Here is a 13,322-nt window from a genome sequence, read left to right as displayed (position 1 = left end):
GGCAGGTGTCATCTGACCTTGACCTCATTTTCATGGTTCAGTGGTTATAGTTAAGTTTTTGTGTTTTGGTCTGTTTTTCTCATACTTTATGCAATAGATCTACTATATTTGTTGTATGGAATGATTGTAAGGTGTACATGTCTAGTGGGCGGATGTCACCTGACCATGACCTTGACCTCATGGTTGAGTGGTCAAAGTTAAGTTTTTGAGTTTCGGTCTTTTTATCTAATACTATATGCCATAGGTCAACTATATTTGGTGTATGGAAATATTTTTATGATCTATATGTCAGTCGCACAGGTTTTATTTGACCTTGACCTTATTTTCATGGTTCATTGCTCAGTGTTAAGTTTTTGTGTTTTGGTCTATTTTTCTTAAACTATAAGTAATAGGTCAACTATATTTGTTGTATGGAAGCATTGTTAGCTGTACATGTCTGCCTGGCATGGTTCATTGGTCTTTGTTTAGTTATCTTGGTTAATGTTAAGTTTATGTGACAGTTTTTAATAAAAGCTTTATACTTAGGACTATCAACATAATATCAATGATTAGTAAAGAAGGCGAGACATTTCAGCGTGTGAACTCTTGGTTTTTTTTTTAGGTTAATCCAGTGCTTATAATTTAACTTTGAATGATCTGAATAAACAAAGCAAGAATTATCTAGAATTTCTGTGTCCTTTGTGTCATAGCTTATAACATTTTTGGCCTAATCAGGGCCATAACTACATTGAGGCAAATGAGGCAAATGCCTCATGTTAGAAATTTCAAAAAAATAAAATGAAACAAAAGATTGTCTTCATATCAAATTGTTTTCACGGATAGTGTCTTGCAAGAAGCAAGTTCTCTTCACCCTCTGGTGTCGCCCTTGCATGTTTTTCGTGATCCATATTCTATTTTACTTTTAGTTTTCAGAGTTGATGGTCTATTGTTTATACTTCTATGTCCCGGTTTTGTTTTTTGTTCATTAATTGTCCTACTTTAGTAGACTATAGTCTGAGTGTTGATTTTCATTTGTAAACTTGAGGCTTTGCAATGATGCATGTCCACCGATGTCGAGACACTGTGCCAGAATTTTTTTTAAGAATATATGATGCTACTGGACACAGACAAATGGTCGTTTCTGCATGGAGAATTGAACTTGATATCAAAGATTACAAAACTTTTTTTTTTTGGTAGATAAATCTATATAGTTTTAATTAAAGTAAGGTCACCAATCTCCTGGTATTAAATAATATGAAAAAAAGATAGTGTATTGCCATATGACCGTTTACATTTCGGAAGGATTAAACTTGCATTAAGTCGTGTTCAGACCCTTTAACAGAAAATAAAGGAATAGGGGGTAAACGTGCACGGGACAGGCTAATCGCACACAAAGTCAATGCATCGAAAAAATACAAATGATCAATGGTCAAAGTTTTTATTCATGTTCTTCATCTTGATAGTTGCTGGAGGGTCTTCAACAAAAAAAAAAGAATCATTAATACCGTAAAACAAGGTAAAGATCAGGTCCCTAGTGTTGAATTAATCAGTACTAGTACTTAAAGCATAATACTGCACTGTCACTATATTTAAATCTAGTTATAAAAAAAATCAACAAAGTCTTAGCACAATGCAAGACAAGAACAGACAGACAGACAAATACAGTTTAATAATTATGAGATTTACGAATTTTACTTTATCCTACATATCAGTCTTTTAATGTTGTACCTAAAACCTGAAAGTCTTAAATTACAATGATTTTTATTAAACAATTAAAAATAAATCATCTATGTTTTTGCTTTGAGACCAGAATATTGTCGAAAAATTAGCCAAAAATTAATTGCGTTTCAATGTAAGAAAGAGTCTGGATATGCGCAGAATGCACGATTTTGCGTTAATTTTCTCAGAGCTTCTGGGGGCCTTGAGCGGCCCCCAAACCCCTTGTCAAATTTTTTTCACCTCTATACGCTCAGCGAAAATATAGTTTGCCTCACTATCAAAATAGGCTAGTTACGGCCCTGCTAATGCAGGAGCAAGTCAAGTAACCCCTAGACTTTTGTCTGCCCATCTGTTCATCCGTCCATAAAAAAAAGTTCCCCAAATTTTTCTTGGCTTCAAAGGAATGGGATGATGTTATATTTTGTCTGCAGCTTTATAATGTTCAGATGTAGTGAGTAAGTGAGTTTTACATCTGCAGTGAAGCCACTGCCTTTTGCTGATAGTTTAAAATTTGACATAAAATCATTACACAAGGGAAATTTTTGTGAAGGTTTTCTTAGCTTCTTTGAAAGGAAATAATTTCAAATTTCGTCTGCATCTTGATAAGGTTTATTTTTAGCATGTAAGAAATTATCACTCTGCCGAGTAGCTACTGCCTGTTGCTGATTGTTTGAAATTTTTCAAGGAACTTTTCTTGGCTCCTATATATATGCTACCTCAATCAATTGCATGTAGCAATGGAGGTGCACACCCGGTATTGGTTTTGTTCGTTTATAAAATTATTTACAAATTTCTTTATGGAAGTATTATAAACAAGAATGTGTCCATAGAAGACAGATGCCCCTATCACACTATCATTTTCTATGTTCAATGACTGAGTAATTGAGCATTACATGCTTTTTTCAATGTAATTAATTAAATTACCATTAAATGCTCAATTACACATTACATTCAACTACATGGAAAATTGTAATGCATTACACTTAATTACCATAACATTTTTAATTACCCCATCCCTGGTTCAGTGGATCGTGAAATTTAGCATTAGAATTAGAAAGATCATAAAATAAGGAACATAATGTACAAAGTTTCAAGTTGATATGACTTCAACCTCATCAATAACTACCTTGACCAAAAACTTTAACCAGAAGTAGGACAGACAAACGAATGGACAGAAGAACAGACACCAAGACCAGAAAACAAAATGCCCATAAATGGGGCATAAAAAAGCCCACTAAATCAGACAATTTTGAATAAATGTTCTCACACCACTGGGGGATGTGTTGTCAAAGTCGGTACCAAAAACAAAACCATCAAATTTACTTCAGATATCATTATATACCTTTGTTGATGTTAAATCTGCATGTTCAATCAACTGAAAGGAAATTTATTGTAATGGCATTCATTGGCAATCATACCAAAATCTCATTACTTTTAAGAAGATGCATTAGGAGATGCTGACCAGGGCCGTAACTACATATGAGGCAGAGGAGGCAACTGCCTCCCCTAAATTTTCAACACCAAATTTTTTTTTTTGAAGTAATAATTTTTAAAATAAAATATTGACAATATGTACACGAAGAACTTGAATTTGTATTATAAACAACACACGTTTACAGTTTCAACACTGTTATCATGATACGTGATATATCTGTCATTCCCCGGATTTTTGATCGAAAGTGAACCATTTCGGTATTTGTTTTAGTTTTTTCTCTCGAGTGGCCATCCATCTGTTATTCACTAGTTTTTCCTATGTCGTACGAGAACGCATATGAAACTTTGCTTTCGACAATTTTAAATAAATCTTAACTAATCACATTTATTTAAGGGCTGAATTAAGCAAAGGAAGTTCCCTTTGTATTGTGAATTTTTTATGATATCGGAACTTCGTTACCGGCTGAATCAGCTGCTGGATAACAATTTTTAACGTGTCTAGTCAGACAGTACGTCTCCCGATCGTACGAGAACCTTATGGTCAATGCCTCAGTCGTTAAACACTCCAATTCGTTGTAGTTCTATTCATGTCTGTTCAGCTTTCAACAATATTGAAATTCAAGGTCCTCGATAAAAAAAAAATCTTGCGTTCTATATTATCTTGCTTTATATGGGTTTTTTTTACTTACCAGTTTGATTTCTAACAAAAATATCTTTAAATACAGATTATAATTGTTTGAAAAACAAATTGCTTCCAGGTTCAAGCATCACTGATGAGTCTTAAAGTAAGGAAAACGGGTATTTTTTGTTAGCCAATTTTATGATTATGAGAGAACAAAATCAGCGGTCACAATATATTTAATGTTAATAATTATAGTTCAAAGTACGGCCTTAAAGACGGAGCCTTGGCTCACCCCGAACAGCAAACTCAGTTTGTTTGTTGCATAAAAACTGCTTCCAGGTTCAAGCAATACTGATGAGTCTTAAAGTAAGGAAATCGAAGGAAAACGGGTTATTTTTAGCCATTTAATTGAGGGAAAAAAATCGGCGGGGGCTTAAGGGGCCTCAAACGGCTGCCCCAAACCCCTGCCTCCCATGAATTAGAACCCTAGTTACGGCCCTGCTGACATAAAGCTGAAGCTTATTCAAATACATTTAAACTTCATTTTCCTGTGTTAGAGAACCTTTGTTTCTAATCACTTTGGATAACGGTCAGAATAAAATGCTTGTTTATAACAAAATAAATTTATTGTATATAATTAATAATAACATGTTCAATTGCATAACAATAACATATTGCACTTTCATGATAACAATTATAAAGTTTCAATTTAAAAAGATTCAACAAGTTAATAAATAACAGTACAAATACAAGTATTTGTAAACTAATGATAAAAAAAATCAATAAGACCAATTAAGACAAATTCATTCATATATAAAATAATTAAATACAATTATTTCAAACACATAATTTGCCTCCAAAAATTTGTTCAACAGATCAATTTAGAAAAATAAATATGTTCAACTGTTCAATTTGCAAAAATAAACTATATAACTAGGGAATGTTTAAAGACCTTTAACACCCACAAGGGTGTTGCACATTTAAAGACCTTTAACACCCACAAGGGTATTGCACAGTTGGTACCGTCATTTCATTTTATTTTGGTGACATTGATTTCAAGCACAGATGTTTTAGTCTAATTTGGAAAAATAAATTGACAGCTGACATACTAATCTAAATAAAATGAGGATTCCTTCATTTTTCTCTGTTATAATTTTTGTGGTTGGATGATTTTTTTAATTCACAGAAAATTAGTTTCAATGGCTTATTTATTTGCTCCTTGATTTGCAAAAATTGGAAATTATTCAAGATTTTCAAAATTATGTTAATTTTCTATAAGCTGGATTCTTCTTAATGCAGAAAGGTCACTTGTTTAAATAATAAAAATTGACAAAAAATTGACATTAAGCAGGCTTATGTCTGAATATCAATCACAGGATCTCAAAATAAGGCTATTTTGGTTATTTCTTGCTGTTTTTCCTTAAATGGTAAAAATTTGAAGTTCTAATGCAAATACATATACAATGTATCAGATAAAAATATAAAAAATTTAATAAAATAGTTTTATTTGACAGACTAAATTTCTTTTGAATCTTTGAAGTATGCTCTTTGGTATATATTCATAAAACTTTTTCTCCTTTTTTAGAGCCTTGGCAATATGTTGAATTTATTTTTATTATTTGCTGGAAACCTAGTGAGTGAATGTTAGTAGTTTTCATGAATAAAGGAAAATTACAAATTCAAATATAGATAGGTAGGAAGACTTTGTTTATCGAACCAAGATATTGAATACACAAAAATGCAAGTTTTCTAAAATCAAGAAAGTTGGTGCCCACAAAAATGAATAATATCATTATAATGCTAAAGTCATTGGTGATACTGATTCTCCAGAACTACTTCTTAATAATGCAGTCAGACGTGTCCTGTTCTCTGTTATGTATGATAAACTGACTAATCCTACATGCATCATCATAAGTTCAAAACAAGCAATAGATCCTGGTATCATATTAGGGAAACATCGTCTCAGTAGCATGCTGTAAAAGTTACTGGTTAATACACCAGGACTTGATAAGGGTATTGATACTTGTAAAGGCTGCTGTGGTGTTATAATATTCCCCTGAAAATATATGTTTAGATTTTTAATAACAGACATATAACTTTCAATGATAATATATATAAAACAAGAAAACAGTTTACAAATTCTTACCAATCATATGATTAGATATGACAATGTCCCTCATGCTCTTTAGTTATGGGAAACCATAAACATAATTTTGATAAAAAATAAAAGGTGCACAATTGAATTACTTTGGATTTATTATTATGCCCCACCTAGGGGTACAATGTATTAAGTTTTTTGGTCTGTGCGTCTGTTTGTTGTACCCTCCATCTGTCTGTCCTACGTCAGGTTGAAGTTTTTGGTCAAGGAAGTTTTGTTGATGTTGAAGACCAATCAACTTGAAACTTAGTAACATGTTCCATATGATATCATTCTTATTTAAAAGTAAAATTAAAGTTTTTACCTCAATTTCACACAACCTGGGTCTAGAAAAAAAGTGTGAGTGGGGCATGCATGTTCAACAGACACGTTCTTGTTATTCCTGCGATACTATTATTTGTTATTTGGGTATAAGGTTAGACTTATTTACAAACTTCAAATGATTATGATGAAAACACAATCTTTCAAATAGTTTGATTGAGGTTTGGAGCTGGCTGGAATGTCAGTAACTACAATTTTCATTGCAGGCAAGACTATAACATAGGACTATATAGAGATCAATCCATCTATTGTTGGAGACTGTATGATGCCCTCTAGCTGACTTTTTGTTACTTTCTTTTTGTTGAGTTACTGTCGCATCTACACGTATCCCACATCTCTCTTTACTCATATTCAAAGAATCCTCGTATTGCATGAAAAAAGGTAAAATTATTCCTACCTCACAACTATTTAGCCAAACATATACTAAAGGCTCTCCGATAAATAATTAATGAAAGTATCCTACTCTCAAAGCTTTTGATACAAGAGAATAATCAAATCATAGGCACATGGAGAAGTTACATTCTTGTACAGAAAATATACACAATCATCTCCCTTCTTTTACTGCTACACTTACCCGAGAATCTTCAAATTATTACAGAACAGAGAAGTTATGTTGTCCTCTCACAGCTATATATAGATCATCAGGTTTTCTACACATTAAAATCGTAAAACATCAGCCGTAAGTCACAATGTGAACATTTTTGGTCATCTTCACAATGTGTCGAACGGCTGATATTGCCTGCTCTCATCTCAAAGCTGTGATACAGGTACTGTGGATTCATTATTATTTGTTGGACACTACTTTCGTGGATATCATGGGTATAGGTAAACTATGAAATTAAATGTTCAACTAATGATCAATTTCCCATAGACTTGTGTGCAGACTTTAGCAAAACCGTGAAATTAAATATCCATGAACAAGTAAGATTTCCTTAATCCTCGAAAATTGGAACCCACGAAAATAACTAAATCCACATTATTACAGAGCAACTCAGCAGGGTGATGATATAGACGGAGGGAAGGACGATAAATATTCCTATCAGAGAATCAACAAATTATTAAAGATCAAAGAAGTTAAGTTTCCTCTCACAGATATATACTTACCGAAGAGTCCCCAAACCACAGGAAATATGAGAAGTAATAATCTCCTTCTCTAGCTGCTACACAAGTGGTACCACTTTTCAATTTTAACTGCATGAACTCCATCATTTTCCAAACCTTCAAACAAATTAATTTATGATTATTCATATAATAACCAGTATTAGAAATTTTCTGCTACAATAACATACTGCATATCTACTATTTTTCTATTTCTCTAGCTTAAATGAAATCCTGTGTCATTATCTGTTTAAAATTTAAGATATTACTGATGTTCACTTTGGCAAAAAAAGTATTGTGGTACATAAAATCCTACATTTCATTGCATTAAAAAAAATATATGTCAATGACATATACCTGTCATTGACATATACCTTGGGTGTTTCAAAGCACCATTATTTTTTAATTTTGTGTTTCTATAGAATATTTTGAAAACTTGAGGTTACATGGTTACTAAAGCTTATAACCAGGAAGAAAAAGGGTGAACATTTGATTGGTTAACTCCCAGTGATGGTCATTTTGTATATGCAATGAAACATTACATGAATTTTTTTTTCTATAGTACTGCACAGGATAAACCTTTACTCATGCCAAGTATTTCTTTATTTGAAACAAAGACAAATTCTGCACACATTTTTTAAAAGTGCAAATCAAACAAAGACTTACAGGGGAAAATTAATGGTGGTAATACTATTCTAATTAAAAATATTTTATTGTTCAAATATTAAATGTACATTTAAACAAAGGGATTGAACAAAAGATTGAATACAATATATGTATACATATATAAACAAGAATGTGTCCAAAGTACACGGATGCCCCACTCCCACTATCATTTTCCATGTTCAATGGACCGTGAAATTGGATAAAAAATATAATTAGGCATTAAAATTAGAAAGATAATATCATAGGGAACATTTGTACTAAGTTTCAAGTTGATTGGACTTCAAATTCATCAAAAACTACCTTGACCAAAAACTTTAACCTGAAACATGCACTTTCATTTTCTATGTTCAGTGGACCGTGAAATTGGGGTCAAAAGTTTAATTTGGCTTTAAAATTAGAAAGATCATATCATAAGGAACATGTGTACTAAGTTTCAAGTTGATTGGACTTCAACTTCATCAAAAACTACCTTGACCAAAAACTTTAACCTGAAGCGGGACAGACGGACGAATGAACGAACGAACAGATGAACGAACGAACAGACGGACGGACGAACGAACGAACGGACGCACAGACCAGAAAACATAATGCCCCTCTACTATCGTAGGTGGGGCATAAAAATAACTATGCAAACAGTCATTGCAAGATCTACTGAAAGTGCTGTAGAATTTTATACCACATTATTAAGTGTTGGTAAGGAATCAAAAAGATTGTTTAAGTGATATTTTTACTCAAATTCACAAACTCACTGGTAATACTTTATTTACCTTATCCTTTAATAGTCTTGTTGCATCCATTTCCTTCACAGTAGTCTCCCCTGTTTCCAGTGTTGTCTCTCCAGAAGTAATATTAAACGATGGAGCAGTTACTTGATTGGTCCTCCTATCTATGTATATAAAATGGACCAGGCCTGGAAACTGTTCTATATATGTTAATTTGTTAAGGAAAGCTTATGTAAATTTAGAATTCTTTAAAAGATATTTCAGATCTGTAATGTGATAATTTAAACTTCAACTTTAAAAAACAAGAATGTGTCCATAATGCATTGATACCCCACTCACATTATGTTCACTGGACTCTAAATTAGCATTCAAATTAGAAAGATCATATCATTGGGAACATGTGTACTAATTTTCAAGATGATTGGACTTCAACTTCGTCAAAAACTAGCTTGACCAAAAACTTTATCGTGAAGTGGGACAGACAGACAGATAGTCCAACGGGTGAACATAATACACACAGACCCGAAAACATAATCCCCCTAGGTGGAACATAAAAAAAACCTAACATTTTAGTATGAAAGAGGGGACAGTAACCTACTTTTTATCCGGATACTGATTTCTCATGTTTGTGGAAGTACATGCAAGTAAAGATATTTTAAAAGCTTACATTACTTGATATTTGAACTAAAGATATAAACAAAATTGTCACATCACCTTAAATATGCTTCTTCGGTTACTGTATACATTTCCATTACATAACACATGATAGATAATACAATCCTTAACAAATCCCAAACTGTTGAGGTTCATTTATAGATCATAACCAGATGTTTCCTCTACATAAAATGAATGAAAATTAATGTATATATATAATAAAATTGAGAATGGAAATGGGGACTGTGTCAAAGAGACAACAACCCGACCATAAAAAAAAACAACAGCAGAAGGTCACTAACAGGTCTTCAATGTAACGAGACATTCCCGCACCCGGAGGCGTCCTTCAGCTGGCCCCCTAAACAAATATATACTAGTTCAGTGATAATGAACGCCATACTAATTTCCGAATTGTACACAAGAAACTAAAATTAAAAAAATACAAGACTAACAAAGGCCAGAGGCTCCTGACTTGGGACAGGTGCAAAAATGTGGTGGGGTTAAACATGTTTATGAGATCTTAACCCTCCCCCTATACCTCTAGCCAATGTAGAAAAGTAAATGCATAACAAAACCATACCTGCCAACTTTTCAAAATGCCCATGGGGGTTTTGCGTGCAAGATGGCTGTCATAGTCCTAAAAAATCTTCAAGGGGTCCTTAAAATACATTTTAATGTTGTTTTTTGGCTCCTCCATACTTTTATAAGCCTCAATTCATTGTAAAATTAATTGTTTTGTTAAAAATTGTGGACAAAATTGCTCTTTCAAAATTTCAATTTGGGAACCTCCATGGGGGAAATCCCCCACAAATAGTGACAGTTGGCAGGTATGAACAAAACGCACATTTAAAATTCAATTCAAGAGAAGTTCGAGTCTGATGTCAGAAGATGTAACCAAAGAAAATAAACAAAATGACAATAATACATAAATAACAACAGACTACTAGCAGTTAACTGACATGCCAGCTCCAGACTTCAATTAAACTGATTGAAAGATAATCATAATTTATTTTCAATTGAATTTTAATAAGTTTTAATCATAATATGTCCAATTCAGTAATAAGAAGAAAACACTCAGTGATAATTAATAATCATTGGCATAGAATTCATAATCACTTTCATCACACACAAGCCACACTTGATTAGAGTGATATGAATTCAGTCTGCTTTTGCAATCATTAGTGCAAAAAATATTATTAAACTTTTGTGTATCATTTTTAAAACTAAATGAAAAAAAATAACTTAGAATAAAGTGTTTTACATTGGTCTAAATACAATTCACACAAAAATAAGAATTGACCAAAACTTACGAAAGACGAAAGAATAAAGTATAAACATTTTCATGTTGCTAAAACATCTCCATTACAATAGCACTTCTTTTCAAATAATCTGAATTTTTCATTTAATAGTTATGGCAATAATACAAACAACAAAGAATGTATAATGCATTATTTTTGGAAGTTCATAGTATATGTATTTAAAATTTCAAGTGTTTTTTTTTCTTCTAATAAATAAAAACAATCTAAATATTCCAATCATCATATATGGTAAAGTGATTATAGATGATTTTAATTTTAATTTAGCTTTAATCATGTAAATCACAAACCTGATTAATAAATAACAATTCTGATTATTAAGAATTTCAAAGTCATTATTAATGATTATTGATAATTTTCATTTGTATTAAGCTTTAATCACAAATGTGATTAATTAATGATCGATAATTCTAATTATTGTCACTTCAAAGTGATTATCACTCATTATTAATCATTAATGATTTCTTTCACAGTAATGATCATCATAATCATTTACAAGCCCAGCAATGGTTTAATGTCCAGCTCAGCCAATGGGAAGTAAGTGTTAACCACCCAAGCCAATTTCAAGAATTTTAAGATAGTATAAATAGAAATCCATTATGGTCCACAAATCAGTTCTCATTGAAAGACAAAAAAAGCAATTATTAGTTAAGAAAGAATAATCAGTACAAAATGACAGAAGTATACCAGTCCTCACCAAGGTCATCAGCAGCCATGTATATCACTTCTACTTCTACACTTCATGATGTTATCAATGCTACCATACTGGACAACCCACCTCTAGATGACATGGCCATGACATCACTTAGATCTAACCCAGATGCTTACTTAGATACTCTACTCAACAGCTTACTCAATGATCCACCTACTCAGCAAGCTGTGACCCCAGAACAGACACAAGAAGCAGCTCCAACTCAACCCCCAACATGTAGCAGTCCATGTCCAGACAGCAGACCCAGTGAGTCACTTACAAATCTACTGGGATCACCAACACCAACTACTCAGCGTGTTTCTGCTACAGAACTCCAGACACTAATCAGATCTGATTTAAAGACACAATCTACACCATCTACTCAACTTCAAACTCAACATCCTACAACAATCAACCTTCACAGTATCAACAACAGAGAATTCCAACTGCAAAAGAGATTTCATCTACTTCAAAACTCTTTCCCTGTACAGATTCAGCAGTTATCCAGCTTCTACAGGTACCAGTCAGCAATTATACAGACAAGTCATTTCCAGGCTCTTCAGCAGTACTCAAACTACCCATGTTACTTTGCCTCACTCAACAGTTACTATGACAACCAGCTACATCACATCATTGATAAAGTCGAGGTACTATTCGTTTATTTTATCTCAATTATTTCAATAATTCAGATGCTCATCAAATATTTTAAGTTTTTTTCATTTTTTTAAATTATCTCCTGCAAGATATAAATGTTAACCTGTTTATAGAAAAGTAGTTTTTTTTAGATATGAATACATGATATTACAATATATTTCAATTTCACAAGCTTGAGCATATTTTAACTCAAAAAAATTATTAACTGTTTTTAATCAATTTGAATTTAATGATATTTTAACAAATTTGATTAAGTTATATTTAAGGTGGTACCCAACACTACAGGGAGATAACTCTGTAAAATCAGCTAAACGTTTTAATTACGTTGTGTTGTTAGGGAAATATTAAGCTTCTCAATGATCAAAATTAGTGTTTGTCAAACTGCTATATAACCAGTGTATTTTTTCTGACAAAACGGTTGGTTCAAAATTTTTGAAATTTTTATATTTTTGTTAAAATGTCAAAGTAAATACTTTGTCAAAATTTTATGAAAATTAAACGAGCCAAATTAATTTTAGCAAAAGTGTTGGGTACCACCTTAAACTGATTTCTATTTACATGTTATTTATTGTGTTTTTCTTATTGTAGTCTAGTTTAGCAACTTTAGAGTATTCCAATGGTGTTACTGCAAGTTATCAGGTTATCACTCCAGTACAACAACAACAACCAGTTTGCCGTTCCAGACCAGTGCTGTCCAAGAAATCAGTCAACGTAATGGAGACCTGGTACTATGACAACCTACACCACCCATACCCAAACAACACCATCATCCAGTATATGGCTCAACAGACCAACCTCAAAGAAGAACAGATTAAGAAGTGGTTTGGTAACAAACGTAATCGCTGCAAGAATGCTCGCCCTTACAAGAAGAAACAGAAGAAGCTAACACCTTCTCTGGTGCAGAACATGTTGTGATTATCTACATGAACAATGTTCAACTTGATTTGTGCTTAAACTGTGATATAAACAAAATAGTGCTTATTAATTTTTTATTATTTGTTATTTTGTGTTAAATTATTGCATATGAAATGATAGAACGTTAATATTATTTGAATAAAATCTTAAAAAAAATATTGTTTTAATACATTTTATAATTCTAAAGGGGTATATTATATTTTATAATTGCAAAAGGTATGAAAAAAGAGAGGAGAAAAAATTCAAGGGACCTTCAAGGTCATAAGTCAAAAATTAACTGACAACTTTAGCTAAAAATAAAAAGTCAAACACAGACAACCAACAGTACACAAAATAGAAAACTCAAGACTAAGCAACACAAACGCTACCAAAA

At 32.3% G+C, this 13,322-nt stretch overlaps 2 protein-coding genes across 8 annotated transcripts in view; one reads left to right on the top strand and one right to left on the bottom strand.

Moving 5' to 3' along the window:
* Positions 1-4,358: 4,358 nt before the first annotated feature.
* LOC143073161 (BLOC-3 complex member HPS1-like) overlaps positions 4,359-13,322 on the bottom strand; it is a 43,255-nt gene continuing 34,291 nt past the window's right edge. For 6 of the 7 annotated variants that reach the window (XM_076248496.1, XM_076248494.1, XM_076248499.1 and 3 more), the window contains 3 exons: positions 8,765-8,928; positions 7,338-7,451; positions 4,359-5,810 (listed from right to left, as the gene is read on the bottom strand). In XM_076248496.1, coding sequence (XP_076104611.1) covers positions 5,547-5,810; positions 7,338-7,451; positions 8,765-8,928 — 542 coding nt within the window. In that variant the 3' untranslated portion in view covers positions 4,359-5,546. The remainder of the gene's footprint in view (positions 5,811-7,337; positions 7,452-8,764; positions 8,929-13,322) is intronic. The other variant, XR_012977413.1, reaches the window with a different exon arrangement.
* LOC143073160 (uncharacterized) lies at positions 11,223-13,042 on the top strand. Its single transcript, XM_076248493.1, has 2 exons — positions 11,223-12,027; positions 12,623-13,042. Exons 1-2 carry the CDS (start codon positions 11,362-11,364, stop codon positions 12,947-12,949), a joined length of 993 nt encoding a protein of 330 aa, XP_076104608.1. The 5' UTR covers positions 11,223-11,361; the 3' UTR covers positions 12,950-13,042.

This window comes from Mytilus galloprovincialis, chromosome 4 (assembly GCF_965363235.1).
Source record: "Mytilus galloprovincialis chromosome 4, xbMytGall1.hap1.1, whole genome shotgun sequence".
NCBI classification, from domain to species: Eukaryota; Metazoa; Mollusca; class Bivalvia; order Mytilida; family Mytilidae; genus Mytilus; species Mytilus galloprovincialis.
This window is presented reverse-complemented; position numbering and strand designations above follow the sequence as displayed.